Source organism: Micromesistius poutassou (genome assembly GCF_964030765.1).
Source record: "Micromesistius poutassou genome assembly, chromosome: 15".
Classification (NCBI taxonomy): domain Eukaryota; kingdom Metazoa; phylum Chordata; class Actinopteri; order Gadiformes; family Gadidae; genus Micromesistius; species Micromesistius poutassou.
Window position 1 is genome coordinate 2556666 of NC_140285.1, and position 20891 is coordinate 2577556.

At 49.4% G+C, this 20891-nt stretch overlaps 1 protein-coding gene across 3 annotated transcripts in view; it reads left to right on the forward strand.

Moving 5' to 3' along the window:
- The first annotated feature begins 1861 nt into the window (after positions 1 to 1861).
- Positions 1862 to 20891, forward strand: part of vps13d (vacuolar protein sorting 13 homolog D) — a 50933-nt gene continuing 31903 nt past the window's right edge. For all 3 annotated transcript variants that reach the window (XM_084480152.1, XM_084480153.1, XM_084480154.1), the window contains exons 1-26: positions 1862 to 2321; positions 2789 to 2976; positions 3676 to 3753; positions 4940 to 5130; positions 5472 to 5552; positions 5653 to 5769; positions 5901 to 6005; positions 6291 to 6461; positions 7061 to 7161; positions 7420 to 7588; positions 9441 to 9542; positions 9896 to 10088; positions 10666 to 10851; positions 11696 to 11826; positions 11920 to 11974; positions 12342 to 12521; positions 13000 to 13130; positions 13410 to 13542; positions 13767 to 16055; positions 16384 to 16535; positions 16705 to 17805; positions 17932 to 18022; positions 18222 to 18348; positions 18487 to 18667; positions 18969 to 19151; positions 20311 to 20527. In XM_084480152.1, the coding sequence (XP_084336278.1) occupies positions 2880 to 2976; positions 3676 to 3753; positions 4940 to 5130; positions 5472 to 5552; positions 5653 to 5769; positions 5901 to 6005; positions 6291 to 6461; positions 7061 to 7161; positions 7420 to 7588; positions 9441 to 9542; positions 9896 to 10088; positions 10666 to 10851; positions 11696 to 11826; positions 11920 to 11974; positions 12342 to 12521; positions 13000 to 13130; positions 13410 to 13542; positions 13767 to 16055; positions 16384 to 16535; positions 16705 to 17805; positions 17932 to 18022; positions 18222 to 18348; positions 18487 to 18667; positions 18969 to 19151; positions 20311 to 20527 (6562 nt within the window). In that variant the 5' untranslated portion in view covers positions 1862 to 2321; positions 2789 to 2879. The remainder of the gene's footprint in view (positions 2322 to 2788; positions 2977 to 3675; positions 3754 to 4939; positions 5131 to 5471; positions 5553 to 5652; positions 5770 to 5900; positions 6006 to 6290; positions 6462 to 7060; positions 7162 to 7419; positions 7589 to 9440; positions 9543 to 9895; positions 10089 to 10665; positions 10852 to 11695; positions 11827 to 11919; positions 11975 to 12341; positions 12522 to 12999; positions 13131 to 13409; positions 13543 to 13766; positions 16056 to 16383; positions 16536 to 16704; positions 17806 to 17931; positions 18023 to 18221; positions 18349 to 18486; positions 18668 to 18968; positions 19152 to 20310; positions 20528 to 20891) is intronic.

Below are 20891 nucleotides of genomic sequence, written 5' to 3' on the forward strand. Positions count from 1 at the left end.
CAGTGGAACAGGTAAAAACATAAATAAACTTTCATCAAAGCAAGCTTTCCTTGAAACCTCTGACTGTTTTTTTCACCATATTGGTCAAAGTTAAGCATTTTCAAGAAGCATGTATATGTATGTTTATGTATATGTAAATATTTGGAGGTCTTTATTAAAAGCACCATCAAGGACAGCTCTTTGTGGCTGAGTTATCTGAAATACTTCAAATGAAACATTCCAATGACTTTCAAAATCAGTGGGCGAGAGTTGCATTCACCCACACCTTTTTTGTCCTTTTTGTCTACAATCTTTTGGGTTATATTCCATGTTGAGTGCTTCCCTGTTTATTGGTGGCCACTGACTCTATGACTAGTTCTGGAGAAGAAGGAGGAGGAGGAGGAGGAGGAGGTGTAATCTTGGGATTGAGATTTATTCTACAGCTGTAGTGGAGGATCAGAGGATCCACACCAGATGTCCCGAGCCTGTACTGCTGATTGTGTTGAGGCTGTAATTACTGGAGCCAGCTTGAGGCTGTGAGGGGAGGGCGGGGCTGCCATGGTGTGCCATAGTGCATCATGGTATGTTTCAATCCTATCAGCAATATGTCAGTACCCGACAATCTGTGTCATTCCACGTAGTGCACGTGACTGTCATTACTGACAGTAATATACATTTTGTACACAGAGAAAGAGGATGAGAGAGAGAGAGGGAGAGAGAGAGAGAGAGAGAGAGAGAGAGAGCGAGAGAGAGAGAGAGAGTTTGTGTGTGTGTGTGTGTGTGTGTGTGTGTGTGTGTGTGTGTGTGTGTGTGTGCGTGTGTGTGTGTGTGTGTGTGTGTGTGTGTGTGTGTGTGTGTGTGTGTGTCTAGGAGTGTGAGCGGTAACCACATTCAATTCTAGAAAGATTATTAAAGAGATTTTAGATTAGATATAATATAGCAACATAAAGTCTTCTCAGAAACATGGATAGAGATTAGCACCTAACCCAAAACAGATTTTCCTTTACAGGCGGCTTGCCATCCCTGCTAGTTAATCTCGGAATCTCCCAATTTAAAAAATGAATAAAATTGAAAGTAAATTTAAGAATTCTACTACCATTGTATACAATTATCATTGGGTCATGGACGGTTACTTATAATATGATTGGTCAAATCTATGGCCAGGGTTGGTTGTTTGTAAGAAGATGGAACCAACACATCTGTATAGGGCTTAGTCACACACATCTGTGATCTACTCTGAATCCGGCCATCACTCAGCCAACAGTGAGCTTATTAATATCATAAATAAGTGTGTGTGAGCATTATGACCGCACTTTATAGCATCCCTCACCAATCTTCTTCAGAGATAAATGCCACCAATGTGGTGCATTTGCACTGGAATATTAGTCAAATACCACTTACAACTGTAAGCATGGATTAAAATTCAGTATGGTTGGATTTACACACTGTGGATAATATCTACTTTGACCTTTTAGATCAGAACACCAAACGTATGTACTATGTGCACAAACATGCACGTCAGTCTTGAAAGCACGCACGGAATTAATGAATTACATGCAGGTAAGGAAGAGTGGGAGGAGTAGTATTATAAAACCTTCAGAAGAGCCATTCGCTAAATGCCAATAAATGCTTGTCTTATTTGACTAGATCTGGCCATCAGGTGTGACTAATGTACACAAAAAGCCTTATGAAATGTGATCACACACACGAGCACACACGCACACACATTAATAAATACGCACAGATTTGGCACTCCTATATATCATTTCACCTTCCCACCGCTAGAGGTCTCGATCGTTCACCGTAAAAAGAAACGAAACCATACTTTGTTTTTATCACGTGACCGGAACCTGTCCCATCTCCAGTCTGCTACTCTTTTAGCTCCAACTCAGACCTCAGGAAAGACAACCCCAGCCCGCTTATCCCGTGGCGGCTTGCTCGTAGAAACCCAACGCCGGCATACATCCAATAGGTTTATTTAATCGGGAAACATTCGGCTCATTGGCTCCGGCGTTACGTGAATGAAGTTTGTATCATTAGCTCCTCTAGCTAACGAGGACAACAACCTTGTCCTGTCTCCCCTCGCGCTGTCTGTGCTCCCAATGTGGTTGACAGCTCATTAACTACCTCGTTCATTTACTCTGCATCGAGACCTGGAGCGGAGCACTCCGTGTAATATAGTAATAGAATAGAACCGCCTCCGCTCGGATTGTAACACCTGTCCTGTGTAGTCATGACTGGACAAGATCACTGACTGAGTGTCGACACAGGCCAACATGGGCTCCCCCCCAGCCATTCTGGGCTGACGACCATCGAGCGGTGCGCCGACGCCTGTCCCTCTGGTGAGACTGACCCTAAGTACTGTTAATTGAATTAAGCCCGGTATCAAGGTTGTCCTGACACTGTGTAGGTGGCGGATCACACGTGAGCTGTCAGGTTATACCCTTGTGTCCTTGTGTAGTTGTACATTGGTTATAACACTTTCACACTATACCTGTTCAAACTCCGTCCCTGAGCTGGGATATTGGAGATTTTATTGGCAGTGTTAAGGTTTATCAGATCTGTACGGGATGCACTGGTAGTCGAAGATCGTTATCTAACTGTTGTTAATTGTATAGGTATATCACTTAAAGTTAAAGTTCAAAATAACTTCAACAGCCAGATGTTGTTTGGACTAGTTCACAGATTAGAAGATCCAGACACCCTGTCCTACTAATGTACTTGTCTTGTTTTATATCTAAAAGTATTGGAATTGTGTGCCGTCTTATTATCTTCTGCCACCACCGCCCTTGGCCTCTTTATTCCTTAGAGTGGAGAGAATATCTGTCGTCCAAGATTCCCTCCACAACGTTTTCCGTCAAGTCCCCTTCCCTTTCCCCCCCCGACCCTGAAACCTCATCATGCTGGAGGGACTGGTCGCCTGGGTCCTTAACACCTACCTGGGGAAATATGTGAGCAACTTGAACACAGACCAGCTCTCCATCGCCCTGCTCAAAGGTAATTACAGATGTCTCGGTAATGAATGAGAGACATGTGCTCTGCTGTGTGTTCTGGGCTGCTGGGATCCTGGCTAGCTCAACTGAGCGAGCATTGCATTTACAATACCAGGCATATTATATTCTATACATAATATAGGTCTGTTTGAAGAATTAAACGATGGCACATACCATGCATTACAGCTAATTTCCAAAATGGTGCACATACCAAAAGCATACACGATCCATGTCATATTTTATACCTGAGATAATTAGAAAGCATTTTGATGAAAAAAAGAAAATCAGGTCTGTAGATGGTCCCAATGAACATTTGATTTTATAAGATATACTTAATTAATCCCACCGCGAAAATCCTACAGTCGAAAGCTGTGACCAGACATTGTTGTAATTCTATCATAGTAAAACTGCCGAACACAAAAGCAACAACAACAGCAGCAGATAAAAGCTAAAGAAGTCAAGTCAAGTAAATATAATATTATTTAGTATAGCCCTTAATCCTGATCAAGCCTTTTGGTTTTATACTCAAAGGTCTTCACAGCCTCATTATCTGACACTGCCCTAACTCCCATAACTATCAGGGAAAGAATATATGAAGGGTTCCCACTTTCTGTGTTCCTTCTGAAGGTGCTTTAGAACTGCAGCCGGTTTAGCTGACTGATTTTGCTTGTGTGTGTGTGTGTGTGTGTGTGTGTGTTCCCAGGTGCGGTGGAGCTGGAGAACCTGCCTCTGAGGAAGGATGCCCTCAGAGAGTTTGATCTGCCCTGTGAGGTCAAAGCAGGTACGGGGACTCACCACGGCTGCTTGGGAGGTTCATGGCAGGGGCGTCAAAGCATGTTTTTCCTGTTGTTCAAACTACGGCTTGTACACCTTTTACCCAGAGCCGTATAAAGATAGAGTTGCGACAAAAATTCCATTGGTCACATGGTTTTGTGTAAGCCTCAAGTAGTTCCCGGAAGTGAGTGACAAAGTGACAGTTGCTGTGCCTATGTTAGCTTTTTAACTGCCTAGTAGCCTTCAAGATATAGAGAATATACAGGATTGTGAATTCGGGTAATTAGTAGTAAAACACCATTGTTCACATACATATATTACATGTTATTGTTAGCCGTCTCCGAGAGTTCGATCCCAACTTCCGGGAACTATTTATAGGCTGCATGAGACGCCATTGTTGAAAAAAAAATGGAACATTAGAGTGAATGGAGTTGTCTCAACTCTTTCTTTATACGGCTCTGCTTTTACCTATTCATTGCTTAATGTCTCTAAATATCACAATCCCTGTTACAGTTCTTTGTTCGACTATTACTAATCGTTTCTGGCATGATACATAAGCTTTCTCAGTCATCTTTAATGAAGGAATTCTCGATTTTCTTGTCGGAGTAAAAATGCGTGCATTATCTTATCAAACAGGAAAAACATACTTCACACACAATCTGGCTGAGCAGTCTTAAAAATCACTTCTGAAGGCGTGTTATTAACTGTTTAACCATATCTGCAGTGTCTTTGTTACTGTGGCTTTGTTTTTTTATTTGTTGTTATTAATTTGTTCTGTGTATTAGTTTGTACGGTTATGATTCTGTGTGAACCGGGTAGGGTGATTCTATTGTCGCGTTGGGATTTTAGGTTTATTAGTGTTATAAGCATGATCCAGGGATAAACAAAATGTCTTGAGATGGCTGTGATGAATGATCCAAAATCAATTTAAAATAGTCTTGTTTTCATTTACTGTGTTGGTTGATGTTTTGTGTGTATTCCACACATTCTGTTCTAGCTCTAGCTCTATGCTCTAGATTATTTTGGTGACTCAGAAAGATATACATTTTATATTACATTCAAAGAATGTAATCAGTAGCATTCTCATAGTTATCCCATTGTTATTATTACATGCATATTATTACATGGTCATGCCTATCTGGAAGGAATGCAGTCCTTATCTCGTCTTCAAACCCAATGTATGCGTCCTTCAGGCTTCATCGGGAAGATCACCCTGCAGATCCCCTTCTACCGGCTCCACAGCGACCCCTGGGTCATCTCCATCTCCCAGCTCAACCTCGTGATCGGCCCCGCCCGCCCCCAGGAGTTTGACGAGCAGCGGGAGCGCGAGGAGGAGAAGGAGCGCAAAAAGCTCCTCCTCAAAGCGCTGGAGGACAAGTGGAGGGTAAGGAGACGGAAGTCCAATCAGCCTTGGATGACTATCCACTTAGTCATCCATCTACTTTAAACGGAGCTGGACTGAGTATAGAGTGTGATTCTCTCCCTTTTGATTTGTTTATATCTACAGGTGAATATGTCGTTTTCAGAACAAAAATATGAACATGTTATTTAGTAATCGTATATAGAACATTAGTGTGAGGAATTAAGGTCTGAAGGTCGATTCCCAAAGGTTGAAAAACCAAAGTGGCTACATTTCACAAAATTTCTTGTTATGAGTTCATCTGAACAAAATGGAGGTGGTGCTTCTTGACAGAGTGCTGATGTTTTGTTCTTCTTCCCCTCCAGAGTGAGTGTGAACAGAGAGGGGAGTCGTACTGGCACTCTGTCACTGCGTCTGTGGTCACCAAGATAGTGGAGAACATTGAGGTAAACCATCAGAGAGGAACATGCAGCTTTTACCCATTCATTCGCACTCAGCGCTTTCTTTCTGAATTGATTTGACATTCCGTGTTGTGGTTCTTTGCAGTTAAATATCCAAGGGGTGCACTTGAGATTTGAGGACGACTTCTCCGATCCAGGGAAGCCATTTTCCTTCGGCGTTTGCATCAACAATGTGTCGGCACAAAACTCTACCAAAGAACCCGTACGTTTTGCTTAAATAAACCAATTAAACGTCCTCTGAGAGAGAGTTAGTTTCGATAGGCTTCCTTCCTCCCTGCCAAAATGATCTTGTGATTCTGAAGGCCTGATCTCTCCATGGCCCTTCCCCTCCAGGTCCAGAAGCTCGTGCGTCAGAAGCAGCTGGAGATCCAGGACTTCAGTGTCTACTGGGACACCGAGTGTGAAATGCTGGGAAACCTCCCGGCTAACCAGATTCAGGTCAGAGTGCAATCACAGCAAACACAGACACACACACACACGCACACACACACACTCACACTCAACACACATTCACACGCACTCACACCACAGTGTCAACACAGCTTTAAGGTCATGGCCTTGGTTTTCTCTTCCATGTTATTATAGTGCAAGCTCTGGTGCGACAGATTCTCCTCCTAAAACGGGGCAAAAAAGTGACTAAACTGAGGGAACATCGGGTAAAACCCTTTCCGACTTGAACCCTTGAGCAACGTATTCACGCTGATTCACCTCTGGTCCGAGCAGGACGCCATGACGGAGTGCATGCAGAGCCGGAAGCACCAGTACATCTTTGAGCCCGTGTGCGCGTCGGTCCTGCTGCGGAGGAACGCCACCAAGGAGCCGCTGCGGTCGCGCCACTCTGCCCGCATCGAGGGCCAGGTGCAGCTGGAGCCCATGGCCCTGCGGCTGTCCCAGGTCTGCCCGCGCCTCTGTTATTCCCCTCACTCTTTCATCGTGTCTTCTTTGATTCTCATTGACGGGCTTCTTCATGGTGGTGTCTCTCTGCCTCTGGAGGGTGTGTCTGCCCCGTGCCGTTGTTTTATTTTTTTAAATATATATATATATATATATATATATATATATAATTATTATTTTTGTGTGAGTTAGGAAGGTATGGGAGATAGAGGGGATGACATGCAGCAAAAGACAACAGGCAGGAATCAAACCCGGGTCACTGCGATCAGAACTGAGCCTTAATGGTACACGGTCTACCCGGGGCGCCCCCCCCCCCCCCCCGCCATTGGTTTACGAAGGAAGCCTGAAGCTTTACTGTCGAAGGTCCCATCGCCTCCATAGGGTCACTGTGTGTGTTTTGTGTAGGGTTTCGCACCCTTGGCTGCTCTGAAAGTTTTGTTGCGTGTGAGAGCTGGATGCTGATTGGTTTAGTTAGTTACGATCACTTCATATCTGTGTCCAAACTGCCCAGGTCTCTTGGCGGGTTATCTGTTACCAAATGCATTTCAAACTAGAAGTGACTCGTTCCGCTGTTTGACGAGATCCTCTTGTCTCTGTAGATCCAGTACCAGCAGATAATGGCTTTCCTCAAAGAGCTGGACCGCAGGGAGAGGGAAATGCTCTTCAGGAAGTGGAGGCCCAAAGTCCCCATCACTGGAAGGTACGTGTTCAAGAGCCATATTGAGTATATTAGACCCTGAAAGGTATTATGTTGCATGTAATCATAGTTTACTGAGGGGATTTGCTGGTTTCCACCAATCATTATAATGGTCACAAATAATTAATGATTTTTCTGCATTATCGTGCAGTACTATCTGCCAGAACCCCATCCACCACCAGACTCTAATATGCAGTAGTCATGAATTACATGAATAATCAATACATCCTTCCCCACTTTCTTCGGGTGCTGTTTGTGTAGCTGTCGCCAGTGGTGGATGTTTGCCATCCAGGCCAACCTGAATGAGATCCGCGAGCAGAGACACAGGAGGAGCTGGGAGTTCGCCCTGCACAGAGCCAGGGACGCCCGGCTCTACACAGACCTCTACTTCCAGAGGGTCAAGGGAGCGCTGCTCAGCTTACATGAAGAGGTGCTGAACACACTCCCACGGCACACGATAGGCTCGAATTTGGATGCTCTTTGTTGACTAATGTGCATCTGTTGCATAACTTGAGCGACAAGCATGGACATGTAAAAGTCCTGTTGATATAATGTTCTGATTGGCTGGTTCAGGCCTCAACCGGAGGTGAATCAATCAATACATTTTGATGTAAAGGGCAGTATCGCCATGCAGCATGGTCCCAGAAACCTTTAAAATGAAATACAAATACAAAGCACAAAACATACAGTAAGCTAATAAAATAGATACAATATAACAACCACATCAATAACAATGAACATCGATTTTTGATTAAATTGATAATCCAACCACATTAAAAGTATGAGTTTTGAGTAAAAAATGTAATTCCATTTTTTTTAAACATCAATGTTATAGGGATGTTTGAAAATGTTATGGACCCGAGTTCTGGGTTCTAAGGTAGATGTAGTGGAAGGCCATTGCAGAGATAAGGCGCACGCTAGGCAAATGCTCTGAAGCCAACCCTTTCTTTGTTGACTGAAGGAATGACCAGGGGACCAGTGTGGAGAGAACAGGGAGTGCCACTGTATATGGTGTCATGAGCTCAGATGGCTCAGAACGGCCTTATAAGTTCAAAGAGAAACCTTATAATCAGCTTTGGCTTGCCCTGGTAGCCAGTGAAGAGAGGCCAGGATGGCTGTTGTATGAGTGAATTTTGGAGTTTTTGTCAGGATTGTGGCTGCAGCTTTCTGAACAACCTGGAGGCTTCCAGCAGCATAACTAAGAAGAACAGAGAGAGAGGCATTCCAATAATCAAGCCTGTAAAATACAAATGCATGCATTACAGTTTCAGCATCATGCTATGATTGAGTAGGTTGGATTTGAGCAATATCACTAGGATAAGAAAATGGTGTCTTGGTAATAGCCTTCTTATGACACTTGAATGTCAGACGACAAATCCAAAATCACTCCCAAGGTTTCTGATTGTTGAGCTTTCAGGCAGTAAATTGGTCAGCGACAGCCCATACAAATGACATAATAGACCATTTGAAATTGGTCTATAATTCTTCAGGATTTGCCCGTCAATGGTGGCTTTATAAAGCAGCCGTTTGAAAGCTGAGGGCACAGAGCCCACAGAATGCGACTTACTGATAATACGAAGAATAGGACAATTTAAAACTGCAAAGTTTCATTAAAAAGATTAGATGTGCACAGTCTAATATGCAGGTTGTAGGTCTTGAAGCAGTCAGCAGGCTGGGGAAGGCTCAGGGTGAAGTGATCTCAAACTGTGAAAGAGTGCAGCTGGTCCGAGTAGCTGATCTGAATAGTCCATCACTTGATCTGAATGATGAGGATTTGACACGCTCTAGAGTGCAGAGGCTAATTGTGAAAAATGGCTAATTAAAAGTCTGCTTTCTTCCATGAAAGTCGGAAAACCTAGGCTGCATCCTCATCTCCCTTTCCTCTGACTCTGAAGAGATGAACCCCGCTGCCTCATTTTAATTCTATATGATTTAAAAATAAGATTTCATCTCTCCATTCATGATGCCAATTGAGTCACACCCTTATGTGAAAATGTCAAAATAGCGTCTGGGGGTGACGTCATTGGTAGAAAATGCATCTTCTCAGCCCAGGTCCCTCTCTCTGTCCCTGATGGGGTCTAACTTAACACAGCCTCCGCTCAGCCCAGGTCCCTCTCTCTGTCCCGGACCCTCCAGATTCAGACCCCGACCCCCCAGACTCAGACCCATGGTCCCCCCCAGACCCAGCCCCAGACCCCCCCCCCCCCCCCCCCGACCCAGACAGAGTGTCAGTCCCTCTATCGGTCCCTGGTGTGGTCTAACCTTGTGTCCTGCTCCCCCAGACGCAGCTGGAGCGGGTGGAGGACGAGCAGACCCTGGAGGAGCTGCAGAGCCTCCGGGAGATCATCCACGACCGCTTCCGCAAGCAGGACGAGATCGCAGAGGCAAGCCAGGATCAGGATCATCATCAGTCGTTCATGAATCACAGTTAGCATTGTCGGCGTTAGCAGGATAACAGTTAGCACCGTCATTAGCATTAGCATTAGCATTGTGATTCATTTGAATTAACTGTAAGTCTGCTAAATGACTCAATAGTACTTTAGCAGATTATACACTTCTGACAAATAACAACACATTTAGAGTTTGCGTTGCTGTTTAAAATGTGGCTTAGCATTTGATGTTTGATTTTTACCTTCTAATATTATCACCTTATTATGTCATTATTATCTTATTATCTAATGTGTTGTCTTTGAGGGCTTTTATTTTGTAGCACACTGACCCCCGTCTCCCCCATCAGAGTGTGCGTGAGCCCGCCAGCGAGGTGCAGCCCGACTGCCCCCCCGGCTCCATCCCCAAGAGCGGCAGCTCTGGGATGGTCCAGTACCTGCAGTCCTGGTTCCCTGGCTGGGGGGGCTGGTACGGAGAGACCCAGAACCTGGAGGCCGGGGCCGAGGAGCTCCTCCCGGGCCCGGAGACCTGGGACATACTGGGTGAGAGGCCCCGCGTCACTGTCTGTACCGCAGGGAGCCAGGCTGCCTTCCCTTTGCTTGTGATGTTGGCCTCGCTGTTCGTTGTTACTGACAGAGTACCGTCCTCTCTCTCTGTCTTTCGCTGTCACCCTTTCTGACTCTCTCTCTCTTCCTCTCTTCCTCTCTCTCTGTCTCATGCTGTCACTCTTTCTGACTCTCTCTCTCCCCCTCCCTTCCTCTCTCTTTTTATGTCTCTCTGTCTCCCCCTTTCCCGCTTCTCTCTCTGTCCATCTCTCTTTCTGTCTCTATGTCTCTCCCCCTCCCTTCCTCTGTCTGTCTGTCTGTCTGTCTGTCTGTCTGTCTGTCGGTCGGTCTCTCTCTGTGTCTCTCCACCTCTATTCCTCTCTCTCTCTCTCTCCCTCCCTTCCTCTGTCTGTCTGTCTGTTTCTGTGTCTCCCCCCCTCTATTCCCCTCTCTCCCTCCCTCCCTCTCTCTGTCTCTCTGTCTGTCGGTCTGTCTCTCTCTGTGTGTCTCTCTCCCTCCCTTCCTCTCCCTCTCTCTATCTGTCCCTGTCTCTCCTCCCCATCCCCGCCTGTAGCAGCGGACTCGGAGGACCTGTTCGACCCCCTGGAGAGCTCCCAGTCCCTGAACACCTTCACCCGCCGGGACCACCTGTTCGCCCGGCTGGAGTTCCTGCTGGAGAAGGGAGCGGTCACCCTGTTCCAGCAGGACCCCCGCGGGGACCCGGCCAACGAGAGCGGGGTCATCCAGCTGGAGTTCTCTGGTACCGACCACGCTTTATATATCATTGCCATGCTATGCTATGTCATCCAGCTGGAGTTCTCTGGTACCGACCACGCTTTATATATCATTGTTATGCTATGCTATGTCATCCAGCTGGAGTTCTCTGGTACCAGCTATGGTCTATATATTGTTGTTATGCTATGCTATGCTATGCTATGCTATGCTATGCTATGCTATGCTATGCTATGCTATGTCATCAAGCCGGAGTCTGGACCAGGCTACACGTTTTAGATTGTTATGCTAGGCTAGGATATTTCATCCAGCTGGTTCAAGTTTTTATTTAGTTAAGCCATGTTATGTCATTCAGCTTGAGTTATCTGATGTTGAACAACATCTATAATAAAATCTAATTTAATCGGTATGTTTTAGTAGCTTGTGCTGTATCTTTATATTGTTATTTATCCCAATTCTTACCACTTTCTGAATTTATTTATTACCGGTATTGTTTAACCGCTGAAATAAACACCAAGCCCCAGCTAGAGGCATGTCCTGCCCCCCGTCTATATATCTGAAGTGTCATTAGGGGGGCGGCATTAGCTCAGGAGGTAGAGCGGGTTGGCTGGTAACCGCAAGGTTGCTGGTTTCGATCCCCGGCTCCTCCTAGCGGAGTGTCGTGGTGTCCGTGAGCGAGACGCCCTCACCCTAACTGCTCCTGACGAGCTGGCTGTCGCCCTGCGTGGCTGACTCCGCCGTCGGTGTGTGAATGTGTGCATGAATGGGTGAATGTCAGTCAACACTGTAAAGCGCTTTGGATAAAAGCGCTATATAAATGAGGACCATTCACCATTTACCATTTACCAGTGTCGGACGCGTGCTTCGTGCAGGTGTGAAGGTGATGGTGGAGTCTCTTCCCCGCTCCGAGTCCTCCCTGCTGTCCGTGAAGCTGGGCGGTCTGTTCCTCAGGGACCTCACCACCCAGGGAACCATCTTCCCCGTCCTCGTCTCCCCCAAAACCGTGCGTTGCTTCAGTTTCAAAACATTGTGTTTTCATTCTTTTTTCAGTCTTTTTTTTAAGATGTACTCATGTTGTCGCGATGTCATTCTGTAGGACAGCACGGCCGTGGTTAGTAACCAACCTTTCGGGCAGGGCAGCAACATCTCAGGTAAGTCATATTGCTCCGTGGAATTCCCTGTAAAATATCCCATATGTGGCAGGTATCGGAATGTAGGTCCTATTTCCCCGGTTAGTTTTAACACTGAAAATATAGAAAAATAAATATACTGCAGGTTAAACATGTACAATTCTAAGGCTTTGTTTCTTATAGTTTATCCTCATAACCCGTGATTTACTGCAACCAAACCCCTTTCAAATCAATAAGTAACTTCCCAGATTGGCTGAGGTCACGACCCCCCCCAAAGTGAGCTTAATGCTAAACGAAAGTATCTCGTCAGACCTCCGTGGAAAGCCCCCCCCGGCTCCCAGCCGGTTTCCCCTAGTTTAACCCCAGATACCCTGCTGCTGTCTGACAGGGAGCGCCACGGAGACCACAGCGCCCCCTGTCTTTGAGATGACCTACGAGCGCAACCCGGTGAGGTGTAAGTTCGAGAGGAGGCTGGAGGTGAACACCAGCCCGCTGAACATCATCTACAACCCCCAGGCCATCAAGAAGGTCACCGAGTTCTTCTACAAGGGGAGGGTCCACACCTCAGGTTCGGTTCCCTCAGATGATCTCAGGTTATACCGCAGTGTTGTTGAATACTTGATCTCGGATCTGTTCCAATAAGTGGCCACATGAAATAAAACTATCGTAAATATAGTGGGATAATAGAGAAACATACAGACAACCATGTTATTACGGTGGTTTATTATTTACTTATCTCTGGCTATCTGTTGAAATAATACAGTCAAAAATAATGTACACAATTTCTACAGGAATAAATACTTGCTTTATAGGGCTTCATATCTCACCACCAGGTATGATGTTAAAAATCAACGTTGGTCCAAACAGTATATTCTGTGTGAGTGTCCATACAGATGTGTGACAGATGGACGGATCATCCCACAGCTTAACATCACACCTGGTGGGGGGATAGAGGGGCCCCCTCTAATTCCCTTCAAACCTGTTGGAACCGCTCTGCCCTTTTCAGGTATTATTTGTTCATTAATGTCGTCCTTCATCCGTCCCAGGTTTTGGCTACCAGTCTGAGTTGGAGCTGAGAGTTGCGGAGGCGGCCAGGAGGCAGTACAACAAACTGAAGATGCAGACCAAGGCTGAGATCAGACAAACCATAGACCAGCTGCTCATAGGGGAGTTCATCGTAAGTCATAGACAGTCGAAGTTTAGCTTAAGGGACGAGGGATAAGGGGGTGGGGGGGGGGGGGGATAGGTTAGTGGTGACTGTGTTGGACTCCCAGTGAAATGTAATGAACACCAATTTCCTTACCTACCTACTTACCAAATTATCCAAACCCTACCTCCTCTTTAATGACCTGTATAGTAGTAGTAGTAGTAGTAGTAGTAGTAGTAGTAGTAGTAGTAGTAGTAAACCAGTTTGTTCTAATAAACTTTGAACCGTCCAAATTGCTTGTTTCTGTAGGAGAATAGCAAGCGGTGGACCATGAAGCTGGACATCTGCGCACCCCAGGTCATTTTCCCTGACGACTTCCAATCCGAAGACCCCATGCTGGTCGTGGTTGATTTGGGCCGAATTCTCCTCACCAACTCCCAAGGTAACATCCTTACCAACCCTGCATCCCCTCTCAAGTTCAAGTTCATAACATTAATATTCATAACATTAACATAACATTACTAACTGGGTACTCCTATTTAAATCTTTTATCTAGGCTGAGTCTGAGAAGTATTTTCTCCATAATTCACAGTGTCCACTCGCAGATTTCTTCTTCTTATTATTATTGACTAACTCATACCCTTTCCATCTGCTGTGTTTTTGTAGAGCTCGACTCAAAGACGAGCTTCAAAGCCACTCAGCCTGAAGGCGAGGAAGACTTGAGCGACGACGAGTACGGAACGCCGCTCACGACCCCCCCGGACTCCCCGCCCCCCGAGCTGGACGTCCCCCTGAAGGAGCAGCCCAAGGGCCCCGACCTCCTCAGCTTCAAGTCGGCCGAGAGCGCCCAGACCTACAGCCGCAAGCTCTACGAGCGCTACTCTCTGTCGTTCAAGGACCTGCAGATCATGGTGGGCCACTTCAAGGACAACTGGAAGCACGTGCAGGAGAGCGAGGTGGGCCCCACCCACGTGGTGGAGAAGTTCAACGTGCTGCTGCAGCTGGAGCAGCGGCTCCGCTACACCTCGGACCCCCAGCTGCCCGGGGCGGTGCTGACGGGCACCCTGCCCGACCTGAAGGTCCACATCAACCTGGAGAAGATGACGGCCCTCAGGAGCTGCCTGGCCCGACTGAGCAGCCCCGGCCCCGACGGCAAGCAGGACAAGGGCAAGGACAAGGGCCAGGCGGGCCGGTCGCCCGACCCCCTGCACCTGCGCCACGAGAAGATCTTCCAGCGGGAGGACAGCTCGTGGAAGCTCCAGGGCTCGGCCCGGAACCTGACGCAGAGCGTGATCACCCTGGAGCAGCACACGCGGGAGGTGCTGGTGGAGTCGCGGCTCCTCCTCGCCGAGTTCAACATCAACTACATGCAGCTGGGCGTGGAGAGCGACGGCCGCTACATCTCGGTGCTCAAGGTGTTCGGCACCAACGCGCACTTCGTCAAGCGGCCGTACGACGCCGAGGTGGCGCTCACCGTGCACGGCCTGCTGCTGGTGGACACGCTGCAGACCTTCGGCTCAGACTTTGACCTGCTGGTGGCCTCCCACAAGCACCTCACCTTCGACATCCCCACCGGGAGCCTCCGGGAGAGCCAGCCCTCCTCCCCCGTGCTGCCGGAGCGCTCGCCCCTGCAGCACCACGGCGGGCGCGGCCAGCGCCAGGAGCCGACGGCGACGGAGGGCCTGGCGGAGCGCATCTCGCCGTTCAGCTCCTTCATCAAGGACGAGGAGGCGCTCATCAAGCTGGAGTACCAGTTCGTCAGCTCGGACTGCCCGTCCATGAACCTGGACAGCTCCCTGCAGGTGACGAGCATGCAGGTGAACAACCTGGACATCATCGTCAACCCCGAGACCATCGTGGAGCTCCTCAAGTTCCTCCAGAAGTCCTTCCCCAAGGAGGAGAGCGGCTGGAGCGCGGCGGCGGCGTCCCAGCTGCCCGCGCAGCCGGCGGACGGCAAGGACGACGGCACCTACCAGTCCACCTACGACCAGAACAAGGAGGTCACGGTGGAGATCAACCGGCTCAACCTGCTGCTGCTCCGCACCGTGTCCACCAGCTCCGTCCTGGGCCCGGAGAAGAAGGGGCTGAAGATCGCCACGGCCAGCATCACCGGCACCAAGGTGAACTTCTCCATGGGCGGCCGCCTGGAGGTCAACGGCTCCCTGGGCTCCATGCAGCTGGTGGACCTCACGCAGGAGGGCGGCCGCAACCAGTTCGTGGTGAGCATCGGCAACGTGGAGGACGTCACCTCCACGCCCGGCGAGGCCATCTTCTTCGCCGACCCCGAGGGCACCTCGTCGGAGGCGCTGAACTTCCACCTGATGGAGAAGTCGCAGGGCGAGTGCGACCTGCAGCTGCACATGGCGTCGCTGCACTACAACCACTCGGCCAAGTTCCTGAAGGAGCTGACGCTGTCGGCCAACGAGGTGGAGGACAACTTCCGCTCCATGCTGAAGAGCGCCGCCACCAAGGTGTCCACGGTGCTCGCCACCAAGACGGCCGAGTACAGCGGCATGGTGTCGCTGTTCGAGACGCCGCTGAAGCGCAGCCGTACCCAGAGCCAGAGCTGGGCGTACGCCTACGAGGAGAAGGAGGACGTGCCCGAGACGGAGGCCCAGTCGCCGCTGGACACGCTGCTGGTGAAGCTCACCCTGGACATCAGCATCGAGTCGCCGGTGGTGTCCATCCCGCGCAAACCGGGCCACCCGGAGCTGCTGGTGGGCCACCTGGGCAGCATCATCATCCGGAACTTTGTGACGGGGCAGGACTCGGAGGGGGACAAGCTGCAGGTGATGGTGAAGGACATCCGGCTGTACTCGCTCAGCATGAGCCAGCTGGTGATGAGGCGGCCGGCGGGCTCGTGTTCGTCGCCGTCGCACGCCGGGCTGAGCGCCGGCGTGGAGGAGCCCCAGTTCACACGCCACAACTTCTTTGAGTCGCTGAGCCGAGGAAAAGGTGGGGGGCGAGCGCTGTGGTGCTCCGACAAACACTAGAGCAGTATTATGGATGCTTTGAGCCGTACTGTGAGATGGATGCTTAAACACAACATTGACAATATACAACTTTGGCAGGGCGATGTAGTTTGGGCAACCTCTCTGCTTCCATTCTTAACTGCATGCAATGCTGCATTCAAAAGTAATTTAATTTGACTTGACTTGAAGTGCAAATTTACTTTGCAAATTTTTAGTGTGTCAGCCATTATTTTGGATAATAATAATTAATATAAAATTAATTACATCCTCATCACAGTTTTATTAACGCCTTTGTTGTTGTTTTTCACCAGCCTTCCACATCCTGAAGGACACCACCATTCAGTTCACCCTGGAGAAGGTTCCGGTCAACGAGGACTCCCAGTTCACCTTCCTGGACCTGGATGAGCCCTACCAGAGCTCTGGGCTGCTGAGGGTGGAGGGCAAGTTCGTCAACCCCGTTCAGGTAAATAAGTAACCAGACAGTCTTTAGTTTGAGAGAAGGATTTTACTTGACTAACAGGAAAGGAGCCTGACAGTTAACGTCTGCTCTGACTGCAGCAGCCCTGACCTGTTCTGTAGCTTAACTAATTCTGCACAGGAACTCATGAATATTTAACTGCGTTTGGCACCAGGTGTTCCTGTGCAAACCCGTGTACGAACAAGTCCTCCAGACCCTGGACAACCTGTCGCTGATCGAGGAGCCGCGTGCCAGCCCGAGCGAGCCCCCCGTCCCGCCGCCCCCCACCCCCTCCTCCACCAAGCCCCCCCGCTTCCCTGACCCCCAGGGCGGCCTGTTCGCCCGGGACCCCCCCTCCCACGGCAACCTCTCCTACTGCTCCCTGTCCTCGCCCTCCCCTCTGCAGCACCACCACAGCGCCAGCCTCCAGGCGCCCTCCTTCACCCAGGTGCGGGCCACCTTCCGGGTGGAGGAGCTGCAGGTGCAGCTCACGGCCGACCTCAGCCAGGGCTCCCAGGGCCTGGTCTGCCTGCGCTTCCAGGACCTGGAGGGGGACTTCACCAAGGACCACCCCCAGGCGCTGGCCATCCAGCTGGCGCTGCGCTCGCTGCTGATGGAGGACCTGCTGGAGCAGAACCCCGAGTCCAAGCACAAGCACCTGATGGTGTCGCGCGGCGCCCCCAAGGCCTCCACCTTCTGCCCCAAGGAGTACATGTCGCAGAGCTGCCCGGCGGCCTCCAACGCCCTGTACCCGGCCATGCCGCGCTCCCTGCCCGCGCACATGGAGGAGGCCCAGAACGTCTTCCAGCTCTACCAGCGGCACCCCAGCACCAAGCCGGAGGACCGCCGCCAGGCCTACCCCAGCACGCCGCCGCCGTCCCCCACCCAGCGCTCGCCGTCGCCCTCCTCCACCTCCTCCGACTCCTCGCCCCACCCGCCGGCCGGCTTCGACGACTCCCTGGTGCACATCAACATGCTGCTGGTGGACCGGCTGCACCCCGAGTTCAGGACGCGCTACGGCGCGCTGAGCCGCAGCGTGGACATCGACTTCAACTGCCTGGACGTGCTGATCACGCTGCAGACCTGGGTGGTCATCCTGGACTTCTTCGGCGTGGGCTCCACGGCCAACAGCCACGGGCTGAAGGCGCCGGCCGCGTCGCCCCAGCCCGCGGCCGGGCACCCCCTCGACGACCCCATGAGCCTGGACCCCCAGTTTGAGGAGATGGAGGAGATGGAGGAGGAGGCGGAGCCGGTCAACACGAAGCTGGATCTTAAGGTAGGAGAACTGGGCTCTGATGTGTGAAGAGACTGTTAAAAATGGAAGGTTGTTCCATTTTTTTGATCTTTTATTCAGACTGATGTGGTCAGGCTTTCTCATTCACAATTGTGTTGTTGTTGTTAGGTTCATTCACTCTCTCTGGTCCTGAACAAGAAGACCAACGAGCTGGCCAAAGCCAGCGTCTCCAAACTATCCACTCACCTGGAAATGCTGGGTACGTACAGAACTACAATTACTCTTCTATATGCCTACAAAAATGTCTGACATGTAAACCGTCCAAACCAAACTAAAGGCTACAATCTCATTGTTATCGTCGCACCAGTTCTATTACTGTTCTGTAATTTGATGCCGTTAACGGGAAGGTAACTGCAATTAAGAAAGGGTTATCTGACACACCGTGTCCGACGTTTCAGACGGTGACCTGTCGCTGCAAGGCAGTCTGGGAAGTCTGTCTCTGAGTGACCTCACCCCTCACGGCGACCTCTACCGGGAGAGATTCACCACCAGGGGAGGGGAGGCCTTGGTGTTCAACATCCAAAAGTATGCACGGTGTATCTTTTTAAAGGAGTGTTGACTAAAATGCCCATTGTGTTAAAACGAGGGTTGAGCATTGAGAATCACTGCTTCCACCCCATGTTCATTCATATAAACGCCGTCCTCTGCTCCTCACCCGTCCAGATACGGCAAGCCGGACCCCCACATGCAGCGGGAGTGCGACGTGAAGGTGGCGCTGCAGATGGCCTCGGTGCAGTACGTGCACACGCAGCGCTTCCAGTCCGAGGTGGTGGCCTTCATCCAGCACTTCACCCAGCTGCAGGACGTCCTGGGGAGGCAGAGGGCCGCCATCGAGGGCCAGGCCGTGAGTACCACGCCCCCCCCCCCCCCAGTCTAGAGAGAACGGCTTACAGACCATGCGTTAGTTATAGCCCATGCTAAGGCTTTAACTTATGCTACAGCCTAGCCCATGTGGAAGCTACAGCCACTGCTACAGCTATAGCCCATGAAGTTAAAGTTTGAAATCGAACTCCCTCTCCCTTACCTCCCTCCCTCCCTCTCTCCTCCCCGTCTCTTTTCTTCCTCTCTCCGTCTGTCCCGCCACCCTTCTCTCCCTCCCCCTTCACTTCCCTCTCCCCGCCCCCCCCCTCCTCCCCCTCCCCCAGGTCCGGGAGCACCCCCAGCGGGCGTCCCGTGTCCTGCTGGACATCCAGGCGGGCGCGCCGGTGGTGCTGATCCCCGAGAGCTCCAGCTCCCCCCGCCTCATCGTGGCCAACCTGGGCCAGCTGCGCGTGCGCAACTCCTTCCTGCCGGTGGGCGCGCATGGTACCTTCTCCCTGCGAGACAAGGTAGAGAAACTTACCATGGCACACACCTTTTTCCCAACTCTGGTGAGTCACCGTCCGCACGGACACGCACACACGCACGCACACGCACGCACGAGTGCACGTGTGTGCTTCCTCCTCCTCTTCCTCAGCAGCATGCGGTAACCCACTGATGTGATGGTGACCCTTGACCCTGTGGACTCACTGACTTGCCTGCTGCTGCTGCTGCTGCTGTTGTTGTTGTATTCAATAAGCATTAGATCAGCCGATCATCTGTAACTGACAATAAACACAGCTCTGACTAACATTTAGTTCCAGCATGGATGCACTGCAATGTGTTTTTTAGTATAACGTGTCTTTATACCTTTTTCTATTGAGAAAGGCATACAATACAGTACAATATTAGTTATATATATCCTTTTTGTTATCCCGTCTTGAAGAACTTGATATTACATGCTCATTCTTACAAGGACCCGTCTCACTACAAGGTACAGGGCCCGTGTTGGTTTCTAACGTACAGAAGGACTGTCAATACTTCATCAGTATCAGCCGGTTCATAATACTGAGTATAATTATAATGTATAATATACCAGTATATTCAAAAACATGTTTAAGTGTTTAACATAACACTAACTACCAGGCCTATACCTAGTCTATATGCTACTGTATGCAGTTGTAGAAAGGGCTTTTGTAGAGCGATACTCAAGCTGTGATGAACTATTGTGCAGCCCCTGTTTGAAGCTGTGTGCGTTTGCTTATGTCTATCCCTCTGTGAACTTCTAAACTCGAATTTGCATGCATAAAATATTTTTAAGATGTATAGCTTCATCAGGTATAACATAAGGTATACAACAGAAAAATGTGTATAAATATAATTTCCAATTTCCATATCTATCACCTTTATTTCTATATTACAAACCTGTGAGTGTGATTTGCCTATTTATTTACAACAACAGACATGACATAAGTGTGTATATTTTACTCACTTTTTATTACATTCATAAAATGTAATAATAGTTTTGGAGGGATTCAATAAGTTAGGATATGTGGAAAAAATGTGGCAGGATCCAACAATATATACATCAACTGTTAATCAGTGATGATCCTCCTTGGCTGAGACTTATTGTGATGTTCAACCCTCCATCCCTCTGCGTTTCTATAACTCCTCCCTCGCTCGCTGCAGGAGAACGTGCAGAGCGCCCAGCCTGCCAGCTCTGGAGGCAGCATAAACCTGGGGGACAGAGAGCCATGGAGTTACCCCTCCACCATCCCTACCCCCATCACCACCACCACCACCACCACCACGCCCTCCTCCTCCATCACCTCTCCCTCAGGGTTCACCCTGGGCAGGCCCCCGCAGGCCCCCACAGCCCCTGATGGGCTCGGCTGGACCAGCCCAGGTAAGGACTCTCCCCCGCTCTGCATAAATAAAGTTTGGTAACACTTTATTTGAAGGTGTCTACGTAAGAGTGACATGACACTGTCATAACTACGACATGACACGGTCATGAATGTGTCATAAACGTTATGAACATGTTATAAACGTTTATGACTTTGGTCATTAAGTGTCATTTGGTTGTTGTTATGACAAGTTTACATTGTTTGGGTTGTCTTGATTATGACAAGTTGACATTAATCAAAGTGACATTACCAGAAGTTATCTTGGTCATGACAAGTTGACATTAAGTTGTCATGACACCATTATGACAGTGTAACGAATACATACTTTGACCTCAAGTAAGGTGGTACCATTTTTACTTGTCA